General features: G+C 37.1%; 2 protein-coding genes across 5 annotated transcripts; both read right to left on the minus strand.

The window, feature by feature from the left end:
* Positions 1–5,935: 5,935 nt before the first annotated feature.
* On the minus strand, positions 5,936–13,289 carry LOC145212612 (mitochondrial import receptor subunit TOM70-like). Its single transcript, XM_080080790.1, has 13 exons — positions 12,976–13,289; positions 11,725–11,898; positions 11,456–11,582; positions 11,181–11,290; positions 10,992–11,107; positions 10,723–10,844; positions 10,327–10,454; positions 8,978–9,112; positions 8,463–8,575; positions 7,676–7,787; positions 7,507–7,604; positions 6,864–6,986; positions 5,936–6,480 (listed from the first exon to the last, which is right to left on the minus strand). Exons 1-13 carry the CDS (start codon positions 13,213–13,215, stop codon positions 6,324–6,326), a joined length of 1,755 nt encoding a protein of 584 aa, XP_079936916.1. The 5' UTR covers positions 13,216–13,289; the 3' UTR covers positions 5,936–6,323.
* Positions 13,290–14,259: 970 nt separating this feature from the next.
* On the minus strand, positions 14,260–16,928 carry LOC145214417 (kelch-like protein 12). Of its 4 annotated transcripts, none has more exons than XM_080082937.1 (7): positions 16,817–16,928; positions 16,475–16,595; positions 15,981–16,068; positions 15,577–15,763; positions 15,165–15,514; positions 14,684–14,825; positions 14,260–14,483 (listed from the first exon to the last, which is right to left on the minus strand). In XM_080082937.1, exons 5-7 carry the CDS (start codon positions 15,322–15,324, stop codon positions 14,381–14,383), a joined length of 405 nt encoding a protein of 134 aa, XP_079939063.1. In that variant the 5' UTR covers positions 15,325–15,514; positions 15,577–15,763; positions 15,981–16,068; positions 16,475–16,595; positions 16,817–16,928; the 3' UTR covers positions 14,260–14,380. The 4 variants fall into 4 exon arrangements, with proteins under 4 accessions (XP_079939063.1, XP_079939065.1, XP_079939064.1 ...); XM_080082939.1 differs by having other exon boundaries at positions 16,746–16,928; XM_080082938.1 differs by lacking the exons at positions 16,475–16,595; positions 16,817–16,928 and having other exon boundaries at positions 15,981–16,154.
* Between the last annotated feature and the right edge of the window lie 3,364 nt (positions 16,929–20,292).

Genomic DNA, 20,292 nt, shown 5'->3' on the forward strand with positions numbered 1-20,292 from the left:
CCAGTCACCTTTAAAAATCTGTTTAATCATGCAGACAGTGCGCTTCTATAAAACGATATTAAACACAATGTATGTGAGTGACTCATGTTTTTTTTCAGCTCTATATAAAAACACACAAGTGTCCGCATTGCTTCAACGGTTGGAATATATACTGATTCTATAACTACTCTGCATGACTACTTAACTAACTTCACTACCTCGATTGGTGACCGAACGTTTCGGAAAACATTTACAACAACAACAACACCACTACATAACGAGTCTTTCTACTACGCCCGTTTGTCGCTAAACCGTGACCGATTTGAGATGAATTATTTATTCCACTCACTCGTCGAGAAACCTGATCGTTTTGAGTTACTCGTTCGACCACAATAGACATAGCGATTGGTGAGTATGGTGAACCACTGCAAAGCTTTTTTCTAACTTTTGTGCTATACGCAATCATGCGGAACGATGTTAAGAGGTGAATGATTTTTAATGTTCCTTCTTTTGCAAAGTATAGTTTTCAGAATATTTTTATGGGTCCCCTTCCCTGAAGGGGACACATATTGATTTTACTCGATTTGTTTTTGTTTTTTTTCTTTTTTTTCTTTTTTTTTCTTTTTTTTCTTTTTTTTTCTTTTTTTTCTTTTTTTTTCTTTTTTTTTCTTGTTTTTTTTCTGCCCAAAGTTTGTCCACCTCGTTTTGCCTTGAAATGTTTGATGGATTTGGATGAAATTTTCACAGATGGTAGATATAGTTATGTAGATGTGCCATTTGTTTTGTTTGACTCGATAGCCCCAGTGTTTACCCCACTAGCCCCCTAAAATGGGTAAATTTTGAACAATGTCCGAATTGGATGAAATTTGAAAAGTTTGTTCATTGTGCCATTTTAGGGCATCGTTTGTTGTGTTTTACACTGTAGCCCCAATATTTACCCCAGTAGACCCCTAAAATGGGTGATTTTTTTAAACAATGTCCGATTCGGATGAAATTTGGACAGTTTGTTCATTGTGCTTTTTTAGGGCATCGTTTGTTGTGTTTTACACTGTAGCCCCAATATTTACCCCAGTAGACCCCTAAAATGGGTGATTTTTTTAAACAATGGCCGATTCGGATGAAATTTGGACAGTTTCTTCATTATGCCATTTTAGGGCGTCGATTATTGTGTTTCACCATGTAGCCCAATATTTACTGCTTAAGCCACCTATTTTTAAAAAAACGTCCGATTTGGATGAATTTTTGATAGTTTTATGAATTTGGCATTTGTAGCTGTCGAATATTGTGTTTCACCCTGCAGCCCTATTATTTACCCTACCAACCCCCCAAAATGTGTGAATTAATCAACAATACATTTTGACAGTTTGTATAATATGCCATTTTGAGATGTCAGTGTTTTATGCTATTTAGGCACACAAACTTATAACAATGTCTCAATTGCATGAGATTTAGACAGTTTGTACTTTACATAACTTTTTTTTTTTAGGAACACTACCAATCACTGTGTTTGACTTTATAGCACCGTTTCTTATGGTTGTCTGTTTACAACTTTGCGGTTTTGGGGACCCATGAGTTTCTGCCTGCAGAAACAAATCAAGATTAAAAAAAATGTTGGCTAATATAGGACCCAATATAAATAAATATAGAGAATATATTACAGTTTGCAGAATAGGTTGTAGTGTATATGCTATAGTAAAATGTGCTAAGCCACCCTTCTAGTTTTCATGGCAGTCTTGATTGTCAGAGGAATGGTAGTTTACTCGAATTGTACGCATGGTCGGACGATAAGAATAGGGTTTTCGCTTCAGTCGTTGGTACATACGTTTCCTTTTGGTTTTATTGGTTAAAAACACAGAATCTTTTGCGGGCAGCCGGGCACCGTTCGATGTGTTAATGGAAAAACACCATTCACTACAGGTTTCGCCTCAGACTGCGCCTTAATTTAAACTCTTTTGGCAGGGCTATAATTCCCAATTAAACGATGGTGTTTGAAACTTAGGGCAGCTGCTGATTTTGCTGCAAAGTTTTGTATTGAATTAATTTGTGGGCCACTTGACTAACGAAAAGCATTATTGTCTGAAAATGTTCGCCATTGTTGTTGTGTTTGTTGTGTTAAGCTCTGTTTAAACTGTTTTCTGCTATTCACTGAAAATCGTCGCAAGCAAACATTATTTCAAGACATCCAATCGTTGCATCATAACACCTTTAAAAAACAGTTATCTCTAAGGATAAGCGTTGCTGAGCATAATTCGTTACTTAAAAAACATTCATTTTTTTCCACAAACGTTGACTTGTTACCTCCTTGTTTGTTTCGTCAAAAGAAATAAACGCCAAAGGCCTGCAATAACTTTCCTTTTTAATTGCCAATGTGCTGACCTTTTTAATAGACCTGCAATTGTACTGATCTTTTTCTGGCTAGCTTATATCTTTCAACAAGTTTGTTTTACACTCTACTTAAAGTTCTCAAACCAATTTATCTTTTTCCAACTTACATTTTATCCAGCCCACAGCCCACTGGACTGCATACTACATTCATGAGAGCAAAGCGGTAGTTTTTAAGGAAGCTCATCATGTCACGCTTCAGCAAACAAAACGGCGCTTATGTGGCAAACGTTTTTTCCTTCTTTGCATGAGCAGTGATTGGGTATCGGCATGCATTCAGGTTTTTGGCTGTGGATACAAAATGCATTTTACCCATGAGCAAACTAGTAACGGCCCTCTAGCTGTGTGCAATTCTCCGAATCATTCCATGTGAATGACGGATTTAATTGGCCTCGGCAGAATGTGTGGGGTTGAAGTTGTAGCGGCTGATCACTTGCTAGATCTAATCCTTAATTGAAGTCCTTTTTGTGCACAATTATATCCGTAATGACTTTGTATTAGTACCAAAGTTAAGTTGAGTTACAGTGATGATGATATTAAAGTGATATAGCATCGTTCGAAACAACATGTATATATACGTACAATTGTCAACGACAAACAGTCAACAAAAGGTGACAACATATGGTATACAGCTGTGTGGCATTAAATGCTTGAGGTGTTAATTGATTTACTTGTCAAATACGTTTGTACATATCATAATCCCACATAGGTATCCCCCCTGACAAGTGTTTTCTGTATAATGGTTCAAATTACGATTGGGGTAAATTTGTTAAAAGTTCGACTTTTCACATCACCAAACACATAAAGCGACCGCCGCCAAACAGTTCTTTCCAATGACCATTGCGCGTTCTTTTGTTCTTCGGACATAGTCTTTTAAATTGTTCCACGACTTGTACATGCTTGGTCAGTGTCTTCATTGGTGTACAGAGGTCAACTTGATTGTTTGTTTTCTTCAGCGCGGTCATTTCTTCAGCGGTGCTTGCTTGTGTATTGGTGAATGTTACTTGGTATTTGTCCGGATAAAAAACTTCAAAAACAAAAATGTAAACAGCAAAATTGCGGCAAACGTATTGTGATAACTATTTAGTGTAGGTGAAGAGGAATGTCAAAAAATTGGTAATCGGGTCAAACAAGAAAATATGCGTGTGTACGTTGATAACGGTTTGCAAAGTTCTCTACACCCTAATACTAAGCTCAACTCGTTAGCTTTGAGACATCACGGATTTGCTTTGTGAGGAGCTGACATTCCCTAATGCAAGGATTTACAGACCGTGGGATCAGACGGTAAAAATGAATGAATGCAATACAATATGGCAGCCTTGCGTCCTGCTTAATACGATTTCCCACATAATCGCAACCTCAGTAAGTCGAGGGTTTCTAAAGATGACATGCCGGCGACTTTCATGGATCGCTCGGTTTGTGCGTTTTGCTCATAAACAGCACATTAGGTAGATTGTTATTCCACCGTATCAAACACATACGTTACATATTTCTTCGTAGTAATTATAGTTTAGTTGACATCTACCATACACTAAAAAGTTATCAAAGCTTTAGACAATTACGCAATACTTTGACATATCCCAAGTGTGGGCTAGGCGTTAGATCTTAGAAGTGTAAATAAATAAAGTAACATAACATAATGTTAGGCGTAGCTTGGTAATACAACATTCATCAAAATTCAAACTTAACTTTGATTGATTTTAACGAACAACATTATCATCGACATCGTGGTCCATTCTGCTTTGTCCGCATCTTTGTGCTTGTTTTCCATTTCTGTGGCGATTTTTGCTACTTCAGGTCACGTCGCTGCTTGGTTGGTTGAAGTATCAGAAGGTGTTGCGGGTTCTGATCACGTCGGGGTATCACCAGTTATGTAGCGGCTGATCACTTGCTAGATCTAATCCTTAATTGAAGTCCTTTTTGTGCACAATTATATCCGTAATGACTTTGTATTAGTACCAAAGTTAAGTTGAGTTACAGTGATGATGATATTAAAGTGATATAGCATCGTTCGAAACAACATGTATATATACGTACAATTGTCAACGACAAACAGTCAACAAAAGGTGACAACATATGGTATACAGCTGTGTGGCATTAAATGCTTGAGGTGTTAATTGATTTACTTGTCAAATACGTTTGTACTTATCATAATCCCACAAAGTCTTTTACCGAGCTTGCTGTTACAACACAATGAATCGTGTGCATATGAACTTTAAAATGTTAAAATATTTCCAATGTGCCGAGACCAAAGTAAAAGCGCATCAAAAAGTTATCGTGCACTCAATATAACATAACATACCAGATTTGCAAGCCGAAACAGTTTGCCTATCTAATGTACTATATAGCTCATGTCATGTAATGTGGAAGTCAACACAACCAACACGCGTCCTGCTGGACAGGAAGCACTCAGAGTTAGGTTACTCATTCATGTCATTTTAGGCTACTGCACGTTGGAAACAGCTTTCTTAAGCTTACTAGATAAAAGAAACAATCCAAAACCATGAGATCCGCATCCAGTACAAGGTGTGCTTGCTGCTGGCAGTCGATCACACTTACTTTTTACTAAAAGAGCCTGACATTAAATCCTAAGTCAGGTTGGATGTGATTTTTGTCATTGCCAGCAGGTTTTTTTTAAGGTTTGGTTTGGGTGACCGCTAAGTAGTTTTAAGAGACCGCAAGTGTTTCATTTAAATACCAAAAAATAGCCATATTTGCTTAAACGAATTATTTATTAGACTACTGGCAAATTTAGGGAAACCGCTGGAGAAATTTGACGGTCCCCAAAAACACTGATTGCCAGTGTCTGAAAGCCAACTCTCTTTTGTTTATTTTTTAACTGTGGCTAAGTGGCTTGCAACCTTTCTTTTTCTAACGTTTGTGTGTTATATAGCCTTTAAAAAGATTTGGACCTAAAATTGTTTTAGAAACACTGCCCTTATAATTGTCAGTAAAGTTTATAATTTGGATATTGCCTCACAAATCTGTTCTATAGGGTAATTCGTCTGTAAAAAATGTCTTCACGTATAAACTGCTATTTTGGTGTTGAAAATCAGCAGAGCACAAAATTCGTACTATGAGCTTTTATTCGCCTCCCATTATTCATCTTTACTAGTTCTTTCAGGACGTGACGCCGATTCGTACTCCTATACACTGTTCCGTGACATATGGCAGGAACTTACATATTGTAACCGGCAAAACAAAATGTTTTCACGGTGCTTTTATTTAAGTATCAGACAGCTAAACGAAATAGTTCGTCCGTGAATCCCTGATAAAACAAATCAGTTTCATTTTGTTTTGAATATTTTACTATTCTAAGGCCGTACCATGAATCTTCATTACTCACTATATGCTTCGTTGTTTGCACCCAAAACAAGAGGCAAAAATTAACTTAAAAAATCGTATAACCGTGAGATACGTCCCAGGAAGTGGAAATTCAATTCGTAACTATGTTTACCACTTTTTACGCTTTGCTGCCTTTTCTTTGCTATCTCGTGCTTCTTGGTGGTATTTTTGTGGATGCAAAACTTCGCATTTGAAATCATAGCTTCTCGTTACAACCACGGAGGTGATGTATAGCGGCCGAAGATTTAATTTAAACGATTTTTGGCGCAAAAACGTTGGACAAGAGTCGATTGAAGACGAGGCACCGCATTTACAATTGCTTCACAATGATTGTAGTCACACTTGGCGAATTATTTCACCGCAACAAACAACTTAATTTGGTAAGCTTTCATGCATTAAATGAAAAAAACAACATAAATTGTAATGCTTTTTAGGCGCGTTTTGTAAAAGGCGGTCACGATTAAGTTAGCAACTTTGTTAGGATTTCTAGTTTGTTGGTCGCACATGAAAGCTGTAAAACTTATATTACTGCAAGTGGATTTAGATTTTTTTTCTTGCATGTAGATGCAAATTTTAGTAAAACGGAGATTAAGACAAGCCTTTGGGGTGGAATGGGATCACATGGGCATTGGGGGGCGAAGTCCATATTTGCGAGCAATGTTTCCTTGTGCGAGAGCGGCGGCTTGCAGTGCAAAGAGATGTGCCATTTCCAGTTCGGACTTCGCAAAATCGATGGCCACACCAAAGTGCGTGATTGCTTTGTCCAAATTTCCCCTGTCGAAATGTATGCTTTATTTAAACCACATCCGCGCTATTTAACAAAATGGGAGACTTAGGAATACATGAATAAATCGCGGTAATCTTTACCCGATACACCCAGCTGTAAACTACAACAAAAACGTTAAAAACGAAGACTAGCTAGGTCGTTCGTACGATTTTGTCCCAAAATCCAGATATGCCGAAAAGTAGTAAGGCTCAGTAGTTTACAGTAGGAATTTTTAGCGTGTTTGACGACAAATGACCTACATTAGGTTCTATCGAGACTAAGTCAAGCGGAAATTCACCTAGTCCTGCCTTATTTTTCACATTTACTCTACCATGACTGGATGTACGTCTGTTGTACCGCTGGAATTTGCGGAAAAAATAGGAAGGTTTACCTTTGTACTTCTATCGTGCCCATAGTTTCGTGAGCAAAATCACACTTGCTGTCAATTTCCAGAGCTTGTGAAATAAGTTTCACCGCCGCGTCGATGTCTTGTTTCCATTGCAGAGCAAGCAATCTGCATGCAGAAAGACTGTCCATTATAGCGGTTATCAGGGATTATATGTCAAGGGATTTAAAAGGCTGACTAGGTCTCGAAGTTGAACTGATCGTAAGAACCGATTTGACAGAGTGGTACATACATGTATGACAGAGTAGTACATACATGTATCTGCAGATACAGGACCACGACGGAAGTACGTTGAAAATTTATTAGTGTGAAAAAGGTTAAATTGCAAACGCTGCAAACGTAGCAGAGTGTGAAATTAGTCCCTAATAATGTTTTTTTTTACATCTAAGCCCTAACAAAACTCCGAAAGGGCGGACCCACTTACTACGGTGAGGCAAATGCTCGACCAAAATCAGGGTGTTTTATAGAAACACAATTAAAACAATAAAACGGTGGACAACAGTTCTTTTTGCTTTCTTGCTTAAATGGTAAAAGGTACTTTGCTTCCCATCCAGAAAGACGTACGGTTTTAAACGTAGTCAAATGAAGCCTAACAGGCAAAAATTGATAAAGCACAACGACGACTTACCCTCTGTGTACATACAACGTTGCGTTCTCGGGTTCAATTTTAATTGCATCTTTGAATAAAGAATCGGCTTTTTCGAAATCCTGGCTGTCCGTTTTTGCCTAAATAATACATTTAACACGGTCAAATACACAGGTTCGTTAGGCGGCTGCTTACAAGAGAACATGCTTACCTGAGCATACAGACCATATGTTTCCGAACATGTGGGATATTTTTTGATTATTTCTTCGAATTGCTGGACGGCGTTTTGAGTTTGGATTACGTCTTTCTTCGCAAAGGATTGTCTGCGAACAGAGCGCTTTGAGATAGTTTTAAACATAAAGTTCAACAGATTCGTCGTTCAACTGGTGTGGTGCTAGACAAAATACTTGTTTTTTTTTAGAGAACTTAATTTGATGACGTTTCGTAATATTGCTGATGTTTCGCCCAACAGAACTATAAAGCTTCCTCAATGACGTGAATTTTCAGCAAACCTGGTGGACGAAACGGTTGTACATTTTAAAGTTGTGTTTTGGTGGCCCTACATAAGAGATAGATGATGTCCTTTTCAAAACTTTTACCTAACAGCATTATGTTTTACGAATTTTACTTTAAGTCAGGTCACTGTTATGAAATTTTAACGTACCTTACATGCTTCAGACAATAAGTGCCGAAACATTTCAAAAACTATATGAACGACAGTTAGCACACCCCATTGCCCCCTTCTGCCACCAAGCGGTTTGTACATGTTCGAAATAAATAGATTTAGAACTGCATCAAAATACATCACGAAGGTGATCGGCAAAGTTGTCAAGTTGATTACACTGTAACTTGGATAGTTTTCTACCTTTCCAAAAGTTTTGCATTTTTTTTCGTTTACTTTTAGGCAGATTACGAAAAAAAAATCATTTTGAACAACATTAAGAGATAGTAGAGTCATTGCTGCATTTGTTCGAGGTGTCACAACAAGCCCAACATACCTGTAGTTGGTGTAGCAACGTTGGGCGTGAGCCATTGCAAATTCGGGTTTCAGTTGAATGCATTTGTCAAAATCGGCGAGAGCGTCTTCCACTTTGTCCAACAGAATGTGCAACTTTGAGAATAAGAAACATTTTAGGCATTTTGCTTGAAAGAACATTGATGTTAACTTTTTTCGGTGAACGTCCCCCACTCTTCTCAATATACCCGAACGGCTTGGCGACATAAAAACCCAGCTATCAACAAACTCAACAAATTTATTTAACAATATGAATGCGATTTAAAACTGGCATAATAACACCATGTCAGTTTTTAGGTTAGAAATCACCAACATATTATTATAAACACAATTTGACCAAATGTTTTGCAATGGTCCTTAGACCAAATTTGTCTTGCCGGTTTGAACTCTTTAATTTTCTTGCAAAGCTCACTTATTTTTTCGCAAACACCTTTTTTTGTAATGACATGTACTGGCGTATATGTTGAAAATTAGTTAGTTAAATAAGTGTTAACCCACCTGTCCACGATGGTGAAAAACGTCACAATTTTCTGGGTCGATTGTTACAGCTTCGTTGAAATCAGATTCAGCCTTAGCGGTGTTCTGCAGTTGCATGTTCATACTCCCGCGTTTTATAAGGGCGTTGGCCCGTAGCTGCAACAAACAAACACTTTAAATCAGGGGTCCAAACTTTTTAATAGGGGTTAATTTTTATCAGGTGAAGACGTCTGCGGGTCAACGCAGTTTTGTGAAGTTTTTAACTGTAAAATTAGAACACAATTACACGGGATTTCATGAAATTGTGGGATTTGTTGCATCCTTTTATCGGTAAATAGAGTTAACGATAAATAGAGGTTTTGCGTGAAGTCACCACAACCCAAAACTTAATCCAAACTATGATATGCCATACGCAACACAATTTGAAACAATGGCGGTCGCGGGCCGCATTTTGGACACCCTAGCATTAAATGAAGTAAAATGTAATGAATATGTAAAACTAAATATAAGGAACGGGAGTTTTTTTAATCAGATTATATCTCCAATCAGCTTGTAAGGAAAGTGATATGCACTAAGCTGTTTAAAACCCAATACCGCTATTCAATGTAAACAGTAAGAAACGGAAATGCACTATATTGCGTCAAAGAAATGCGTTTATGCAGTACGTTGTTTAATTTTCAAGCATAGCTTTAGAGCAGTGGTTCTTAACCTTTTTCCTTGCTGCAGCCCTTTTAAATTACCAACCAATTTTCGCACCCCCTTCTGTAATTGCTTAAATAACAAAACCATTGTTTTTGTAATTTAATTTTTATACATGCATCCCCGCACCTCCTAGGAACAGTTCTCGCACCCCTTGGGGGTGCGTGCAACCCTGCTTAAGAACCCCTGCTTTAGAGTGTCGAAAGTGAAAACTTGTTCCAAATTCGACCCTGCCACGATAACATGTGCACCACTGTCACTGTCACTTACTCAACAGAGTTACAAATGAAAATAATCCAATGTACTAATTTAGATGGCGAAAGTTTGCATCACCGGTATTCAACTACAAACCAGAAGTGTTGGTAGAGCTACTAACACCATACGTTTTGCCTGATCCAAAAGTGCTTAATTTTCGATAGGTGGCGTAAAGAGCTGAATTATTTATTTAGCGGTTATAAATGGGTTGGGTTGGGAAATATTTACATAAAACTTTTACATTAGTAACTAATTTCTTGAGTTAGTTTTATTGAATTTTAAGTGCTAATACCTTACCCCAACCCTAATAGCCCTAACCGTTAGCATTTTTTGAGATATACCGTTTTGAAAATTAAGCACTTTTGGATCAGGCGAAACGTATGGTGTTAGTAGCTCTACCAGAAGTGTTTAGGTACCTTCACGTTGACGTCTTTCATATCGATGACACTTTGAAGATCGGATCGGGCGGCTTCGGAATCTCCCAAGAGAAGGTAAAAAGTTCCTCGGAGCAAGTATGCCTCCGCCACGAAATTAGCTGTTGGTTCTGTTGAACAACATCCATTTCGATATTTATAGGGCTTAAAAATTGCGACAAAACATTGAAAAGCACAAAGCAAGCGATTGGAAATTCTACTGACCGCCTGGGAGATGTTTTAATAAATTCCAGGTTGCAATAGTAAACCAAACATGTGTGTTAAGCGCTTGCCTAAAATGCGCACACTACGTATTATACACATGCAATGTATTGGCCCAAACTAGCGGGATACAAACAACATGTATGTAAACACGAATAGATGCGTTATTTTGTTTACCTTCCGTTTTGTCGCCAGCGTCGTCACAGCATTTTGAACCGTCAGCTATTTCCTTGGTACAATTGTCAATTACGTTTGTGTAATCACTCTTTTCCATGTCAAGCTTTGCCCGCAAGTAACCGCTATACAAAAACGAAAAGCTTATGCGAAGTTTCATAATCATAATGCACAATAATCCTTTAATCCTCACAAAATCGCAACACAATGTAAGCTATACTTAACTTGCAAAGTCAAAAAGCTGATGCTTTGATAAATTAGTCATAGGGTACCTTTCAGTGGCTTGCAATTTTTGATCTTCAGTGACTGGAAAAGAAATTATGTCATCATTGAAGCTTGCAAAGTATTGTTTGATGAAAAGGGAAGATGGCATTGTATGCTTTCGCCCCTTAAATACAAAACTTTATTATTAGACAGAAATATATTTAAAAATCGCCTTTTTAATAGAACTAACTACCGACCTTGTATTTTTCAGTGGCCTTTTCTTTCCCAATTGCTTTGAGCATCTCATCAGCATACACCATGCTGTTGGCATTTTGAAAACCCTCCAATATGCAAACTGTTGTAATGTCTAAAATAAAACACAAAAGAATGCTCACTGGTAAACTACAACAGTCAGTTTGTACTATTAATGCAACAATATTGTTTATGATTAAAAATTTGTTGTCCAAATGTTACCCACACACAACATACCACACTGACTGTAAACCTTTTTTATTCACATATTATTGCACACCTTCCAAGCATTCCTCTTTTCGATGCAACTTTTCAAGTGCTTTGCCTCTTCTAAAGAGAGCCTTCACATATCGTTGATTTAGCTGAATAGCAGAAGTGCATTCTCTTACCACACCTTCCCAATCCAACTGCAAAGACAATGCATGAATACTTCACACTGTGAAGACAACATTAGTCGGTAGGTACACTTATACAAACAAAATGGGGCGATTGCAAAAACGATAGTTTGCAAAAAATCAGGACATATAAATTTATGTTCAGAAATTTTACCATTTTTTCCAATGCTGCTGCTTTGTTCTGAAAGTAGGTGGATTTTTCAGTGTTGTGTTTATCAGGACAAACTTCTATTGCCTCAGAATATTTCTTAATTGCTTCTTCAAATGAACCCTGCTTAAACAATCTGTTGCCTTCATTTTTCAACTCTTGAGCTTGTTGCAATTCCGACTGAAAAATAATACATATGTCGTTGTTGCATTTAGTTTTCTTACAAAATTTAGCATGCAAACTCAAGCTTCTTGAATTTTTTTAAATCAGACTTTTACTAAATATATTTGAAGTTGGACTCTCTTGCGTTTGGGGTGAAAACTAAAAGGGTGGCTTAAAACATATTGCCCTTGCATATACACTATAGCATATTTTTGGGGGGTAAATGTTGGGGCAACAGGGTTGAACACAACAATTGACACCCACAACTGACAAATTCTACAAGCTGTCCAAGTTTCATTTCATTCCGACACCTTTCAAAAAACTCAATGACCCATTCAACAGTCATGTTCATTTTTATCCAAATCGGACAATGTTTTAAATTCTGACCACTAGAGGTGTTATTAGCAACATTCGTTAACGCTTCTGAAGTCATAAGGCTATTAAAAAAAAAAGTCATAAGGCTATTAACACCACTCTGTTGGCATGTGCAAAACCGTCCACCAAGTATTGCAGAAACACAAGTAGCATGTGTTCTGTTGCCTATATTATACCATTACACCACAGAAATCTTTCGTTTGTGGTGCGCAGCAACATACTAAAACGTTTTACACTTTGGGGGCTAGCGGGGTAAATACTGGGGTTATCAAGTCAAACGAAGCAGGGGACACATTTACATGACCATATCTACCATCTGTGAAAGTTTCATCCAAATCCATAAAAGATTTGATGCCAAAAGTGCATGGACAAACTTCGGCGGAAAAAAAGAAAAAAAAAATGAGTTAACCAAGATGCGTCTTCTCATAATCATTGAAAAGGCTTTTTAATAAACCCAGTTACAAAAATAGAAATTAACAAAAAATACAACTTAAACTCCTCCTAACACCTCTACCTCTGCAACTCTGATTTAGTTACATAAAACTGTGTCACAATATATCAATTGCAACTGATAACAAACAGGAAGCATTTTTTAGGAAAATCATTTTCAGGGAACATTTTTGTAAAATATTTCTTTGCTAAATATCTGCCTCTGTTTATTTTCTCCTGTATGCAAAAATTAAAGGTACACAACTTTCATAATTTTTTTTATTTGCATACCTTTGTTGGCTTGACAACAGCTTTTGGTGTAAGTGGAACATCAGCTGGACGGTTGGGTGATGAGCTGCCTTCAGGTTCGAATCTCTTTATTGGACTGCTGTCTAGCTTTTTGGGGGTTTCCTTTTTACCTGTGTTAAGGTAGTAATACAGGCCAACACCACATATTGCAACAGGTATGCTGGCAGCGATTACATATTTCCAAGTTGGCCAGGAACCTTCTGATGACAAGTTATCAGACATGGTTCCTCAAATGCAAACTTGTTATTAGCTGCAAACTATTAAAGCCCTACTATGGCTAAAATGAAAGTTGCACACAAGTTTTTATGACGAAAAATTATGAATAAGATTTAATTCGGGTCCTTCAGTATGTATATTATTGTTATACATGGAGATTGTTTAGCTTTACGGACCAACAAACATCGTACAAACATATTTTACGGCATTGTACTGAACAACGTGGGGCACCAGAGTTACAATAGTGCCTCTGAACTCACAAGGGTTTAATCCCGTCGTTAAAATGCACACTTAGTAATGCATGCCGCAGGCTCTTTTAAAGTTTCTTTACATCAACTTTGCAATTTGCGTTACAACCACATATTTACGAACAAATGTGTCACATTTTTGCGAGTAACTTCACCTCAAGCTCATTGGATTTTCACATTTTCACAAAAAAGCCTATCAGAGATCAGTATTTATTTTTTAGTTTAATTCGTACTTTCATTTAACCTTTTTTCTTTTTTTGCCCTAAAAGACAGATATTTTGTGTTTTGGGACTTAATATTTGAATTATTATCCTTAGTCTAATGTGTTTCTGTTGATTTCTTTACTTTCAAAGTACGTGGACAATACAACATAGACATAGAGTTTGTAGCATGAAGGTTTATTTCTCTAGGTAAATAATGTACTTTGGTCCTAGAGGTCACTTGTAAGTCCATCTACATCGACAGAGCATCTAAATACCAGTAGAATAGCCATAAATATTTCAGTCAGTTCCTGTTTTGGCCTGTTCTGCTTAAATAATTGATGTATTACTTGAAGACGAGTGTTCACACCCGAAGCGTGTATACTTTAATGTGACAAATTTTCGGGGTATGTTTCTGGTGGTTTTGAGCTTGTACTTTCAAATTTGGGGCCCAACTTTAGTGTTGCTTACAACTGGTAGTCTATATTAAACTAGCTCTGAAACCATAAGCGTTGATCTTTCGCATACAGTATACATAGTGAGACGTACATTGAGTATGAATTTACTAATTTCAAACCTTGCACTCGGCAGTGCAGGTAATTTTATTGCACAAAGTTACAATGAATATTTGCCAATGTCACAGTTGTCGTAACTTCATTTTGCATCCATGAACAACAAGTAATACTAAAAAGAAGAATGCAGTTCTGCTCCGAAAACACCAAGCTAAAGTATTGTTTGAAAGTAAGCGATGTTTGGGATTTCTGCGATAACTTTCCAACTCTTAGTAAGTACGTTGAACTCCTTCATTTCAAAATCGTTATTCACACTGGAACAAAAAGCTACATTTTTAGTATTTCAGCTACATAATTTTTGTTGACGTTATTCCAAACTTCAATTTTCTACTTGTAGCTATACAAGTGGGAAAAGTACATAAAGAGTACAAGAAACGCATTAACACAGAAAATATGTGTTGTATTCTGTTTACGGCTACATTTTTGTTTACGATTTAGATCTCAAATTATTTACCTTTTGAGAATTGCCACAATGTTTCCATTTAGTAAGCAACACTTTTCCACAGTGTCAACGTTTTGCATTGTGGAAATTTTACACAAGTCTTGGGAATTCGGATTGTACATTAAGAATTGTAAGGGATCGTAATATCCCGTACCTGGAGGAAAAAATGAGTTTTTTATTACACGTTGTTCATGAATGTTATGTATTGGTAAACTACAAGAATCAGTTTTTGTATTTTTTTAACCTTTGTCTTTGATTGCGCGAATTTGAGCTTGTTTTTTTTAATACTTCATACAGTTTTAAATTGTTACAGTTTTAAATCGAAAGGTAATCTTTAAGTACACTTGACCTATTATAGCAGCATCTTTTCTTCATGCTTTGACGTATCTCAGCATTCCACTCATGCTTTAGTAACATTTTGCTTAAAGTTGGAATAAATGAATATAAGGCCAGGGTGGAAATGTGACCAAAGCAAAAATATAGGTTAACCTACCACGTTCATATAAGTATACAGTTGCTCCCACTTGAACCAGATTTACAGTATTAGACGTCCGTGGTGCTTCTTTAAAAGATTTCGTTTTTGCATCAAAATAATATTTTCCATGAAGGTTGAAAACACATCCAGATTCTGAAGAACAGTTAGTTATACACATTTACTGCTAATGATATGAAGCCACTTGCCTGATGTGAGGGTGCTTATGTCTATTGTAACAGGAATCGGAAAATTCAATCTTTTCTCGTGTCGAATAGTTGTCCATTGTTTGGTCGTCGAATCATAGGAAACCATCAACAGCAAATTGCCCTGCCTTACGATATTTGTGGTACCAATGGCGAAAATGTAAACTTAAAACAAACAAAGAATTTATATTTACAATTAAAACTCCGGCTTACACAACGTAATATACCGTCCATTGCCGATGCAGAAATGTTGGCCATTTCTTCAGGCATTGCAGTCTCATTCTCCCACTTAAAGGGGGAAGCTTTCAAATTCATCTTTTTCACAGAGCTACTGTACTGCTTTTCGTCACCGATTACATACAAATGATCCTTTACTCTTACAGCTTTTGCATGCCCTCCCAAAGAAGAATTTTCCTGGTCCAATCAAACACAGTAATACAGTAAATGATATATCGTTCGACCACATGAACAGACACATTTGGATGCTTTAAATTGTGTTTAAACATCTGGTAATTTTTTAGGATGCGGAGAAAAAAGGACGTTACATGCAGTTAAATTATACCAAACTACACATAACAGTAACGTTAATTTCAGGTTATTTTTTTAAAGCACATTTGGCAGACATAATTACGTTATTCATCAATTGAGTGTTATCGCACGTTGAATCCCAAACTAAGTTCCACAAACCTTGGAATCTTGACTAAATGTTTTTCACGCAGCTGTTGAAGAGAACATTCGCTTTAAAAAATTATATTACTATGAAGGCACGCAAGGACGAAGGGGGCAATCGCCAAAGAGCTCGAGGCCTCAAAAAAGACTTAGTGGCGGGCATACGGCCCGCTTTGGAGAACCAACTTTTGCACAAACACAGAGATATTTTTACGTTATTATTTTATAAAATTTGATTTCGTAGTGCAACAATCTATTTTCCTTCTCGGTCATTGGAGCTGTGTGTTACATTTTGCCACACTTTGAAATTCGAATGCGACATTAAACCTGTCAGAAAACGAGTTTTTGCTCAACCCCGCCTCCCCCCCAGATAGAATTACACATGAGTAATTTCTACTTTCAACAATTCAAACAGCTGACATGTGCGCCAAAGGTCAGTCAAGTCCAAAGACATACCTCAGTACTAAATAGGGTAAAGAAGAAATCAGATACCGAGGCCAAAACACATTTATGAATTGGAAATATTTGATCTCCAACTTCCAGTTCAGCGTCACAAAACGCCTTAGAGGTTCGAAATCTGAAACAGGTTGAAAAAGGCTGTATCAAAGCTGGTGAAAAAGGCAACAACTTGTGAACCTAAAGCCACCGAATTTCGTGTTACAAGTCGGATTATTTGTAAAATCTTTAATCGATAAAGACATCTTATAGCACGGTGTAGTAAATTTACCGATTTATGCCGGAAACGATATCGCCCGAGTGATCACTTGTAAAATCTTCTACTCGTTTTATTTTACTCACTTCCTCAAGTTCTTCGTCAGAGTTGTCGCCCATTACGTAAAGATTTATATTTTAAGATTTTTTTGCACAACAGTATTTATGTAATACATAAATTTTCGAGCTGAACCTCACATCGAATCCTAAACATAAGCTCGATTACAATTTGATTTATGACACGTTTACTCAAAATAGAAATCCCTAAACCTACAAAGTACTGAAAAAATCGACATTTTATTCGGTTCATTAAAGTTTCGTAGATATTTTCATAACCTTCAGAAAAATTGCTAACCAAAAGCCATTTTTGCATCGAAACGTCACTAACAGGAAACGCAACAAACTCAAAAACGACAAAAAAGCTCTTCATTTCTAATAAATTTGCCAGCATAAGGTAACCACACAGTTTGCAGAAAACAGTCTGTTTATAAGGTTTTAGGCTACAGAACGTTGTAAACATTCCGTAAGTTCTGGTTCGCAAACTCAAGGGCTAGAACGATGACTAGCCTAAAAATGTGCACACACTGACTAAAGTGTCTTTTGATACTACAAAACCGTGCGGTGAGGCATTAAATATCATGAACAATAAGGCATGCTGAGCTTAATTTACGATAGAAGTTAATGTGCTGATGTATGCAGATGTAAAATATAAAATATACGGATGTAAAATATGTAAACTGGGCAAGATTTGCAAGTTCGTTTTAGGTCGCCCCGAAAGTCAATAACTTTCGAGGTTTTACCCACACTTATAACACCTGAACACAAATTACAGCACGTGAAACGTTGTGCAATTTGCTGCTGAGCAATATAACGAAGTTATAACAAACCACTACTAGTATGTAGGCAATTCAATCCATACATGCTGCGCTGTGACTTCTGTTGGTCACATAAACTTTCTTCTGCTTTTGCTTTAGTTTACTTGCTGACCAATTACTACTCTTCGAAATTTGCTGTTAATGTGGTCAGATTTTAATTGAAACTATCAGAAACAAAATACACTCTTAAACTTTTTAAACAAACTAGGCCAGGTTCAAATCTAACGTGTGTAAACTGTAAAGCAACAGAATAATGGCAAACCCTTGCAATACAACGTTACCCAAGCCGAAAACTAAAAGTGCAAAGATGTGTAATAAAGTTCCTACATCTAGAAATAAATCAATAATCTTTGTCATGGACCAAACGCCTTGCAGCTCCGGTCAACTTGCTGCACTGTACAGTTTGTGTGCTTTTGTAGAAGGAAATCGTGCGTGACTTTCAGTGAAACCAGTCATCCATGACGTACAGGGAACGAAAATGTATTTCCAAAGAAAAAATCATCGTTTGGGAATTTATCTCAGAAGATTGTTTAAAAGACACAGCGTTTTTTACATATTTTATGAAAATTAACTTTATATATTCAATGCAGTGATTACAAACTTGCAACAGCGAGGCCTAGTGCGTGTAGCGCAACGTTTCATTTCAAGGTCTGCGCAGTTTTCACTTCGTTGAGGAGTATTTCCTGACGAAATACAAAAAGTTTTGAACTTGGCTATGGGGCTGGTATGCAATTATCGAATCGACATTTTCGCACCCAAACGTGTTTGCTTTTAGTTTTTTTTAAAACGTGTTTTGTCATTTAAAAATTTTTCTCATAACACACCCCGCAAAATGTGAAAACGAGGCATCAAAACGTGCTGTGACGCCTTTGATCGGCCACATTCAGCATGGATCAATAACAATGGTAACTATAAACTGCTTGTTTAACGCTTTGAACTACTGCCAATGGTAGTTGTGGGACCCCAACTATAAATGATATTGACTAACCATTATGGAATTCGAGGTACAGGTCATGGCGAGAGTCATGGCGAGAAAATGGTTTTCACTTGCGCAGTCCTAGAAATGAAAAATGTGTTGTTTTTGATCATTAATCAAAAACAAACATGAAACATAGAGAAGGTTTTCGCCCACAATTTGGATGCTTAGTGAAAAAGTGCAGCGTATTATTATTACATTTCACAAGGCATCTTTATTTATTTTGTGCTTGAAAAGAAAATGGTTGAGATGATTGTATCAATGAAAATCTATGGGGGTAAAACATTGGGTGTGCTATGTTTCGCCCAACTTTAGAGATTTCCAGTCTAATTATTACCGGACAAAAAAACTTATTTTTATTCCTGTATTCTTCAGTTGCGCTTGACTCGTTTTGAGTGACTATGCTATGCTTTGGCTGCGTGCGCACTGTGCTGTACAGTGTATAGGGCTGTGAAGTTTTCAAAAGTCTTGTTGTGCAAACTTGAGCTCTGAAACCAATATGGACGTTCAAGATATGAAATCAGAAACGCAGCGAATGGAAACCCTAACGAGTGGACAACCAAGTGAAGTTATTGACGGTCTTGATAGGTAGGTTTACATGCTTTCCAACAATTTGCTTTAGGTAATAACTGAAATGATTTCTCTTCTCTGATGCTTAAACAACTTGACAATATATAAAATATACCGTTACATTCTTTGTAAGTTGTAATGTCCCGTCTAACTGTAAGCAAACGGGTGGGAAACCCGATCACTACAGATCAGTGGTATTTAACATTTTTTGCGAAAACGCCACTCTTTTGTAGCTCTGGATCAAAATCCACCCCTATGAGATTATTATGCTGTATGAAATTTCTTGCCTTTTAAGCAAAGGTCAGCATTTAGATTGGCTTAACAACTCGAAAGCTTCAAGTAACAGTCAAATCCCAATTTTGCTACAGAATCATACTGCGTTCATTTTATCAAGCTAAAAAAGGCTTGTCAAACTTTTTAATATGGTACATTCGTTTACTTAAACATTGATACACCCCCTTGTATAGGCGTCAATTTTTGAACTGGAAACCTATGGTAAAGCCAAGAGCGTCGCGTCTTAAACGTGGCAGCTAATATGGTATCCGCTTGAAGGTGTGTGTCTTCATGACATTATAGTGTCAGAAGTTGTTCTCCGAATACGTGGTTCGTTCTCACTGCCGGAAGCAATGCGATGTAATGGAGTGGCAATGTGTCACAAACTGGGTTGAGTTTAATAGTAGATTTAGGCTTTATATGAGAGCAGTTGGATATGATGTAAAGACTGCAAAAGTGAAAACATCGATGTTGCTCCACGTGTTGGGAGAACAAGTTCAAACCATCTACTCGACGTTCAATTTTGTAGAAGGACAGGATATGCACTTGAATCTGTGGTTAAATCCTTAAAGACTGCTGTTGTCCGAGAAAGAACATCACGGGCGAACGATACAGTTTTTTTTTCTTCTGGAAACCAAAATGATGGTGTAGAATTGGATGTCTTTATGAGTAATTAAAAATACGTCACTAATCAGAGATGAAATTATTATTGGTATTAAGTGTGATCAACTTCGCCAAACTTTGCTGCGGGAAGAAGACTTAACCTTTGAATAAGCTATGCATAACGAATGAAACAGTTAGGTCACAAATGACAATGTGTCGATCAACAGGTTCAATGGGCTTAAACTTGGATGTTGTTTAACGCGAAA

Source organism: Phallusia mammillata, chromosome 2 (genome assembly GCF_965637545.1).
Source record: "Phallusia mammillata chromosome 2, kaPhaMamm4.hap1.1, whole genome shotgun sequence".
Taxonomy (NCBI): Eukaryota; Metazoa; Chordata; class Ascidiacea; order Phlebobranchia; family Ascidiidae; genus Phallusia; species Phallusia mammillata.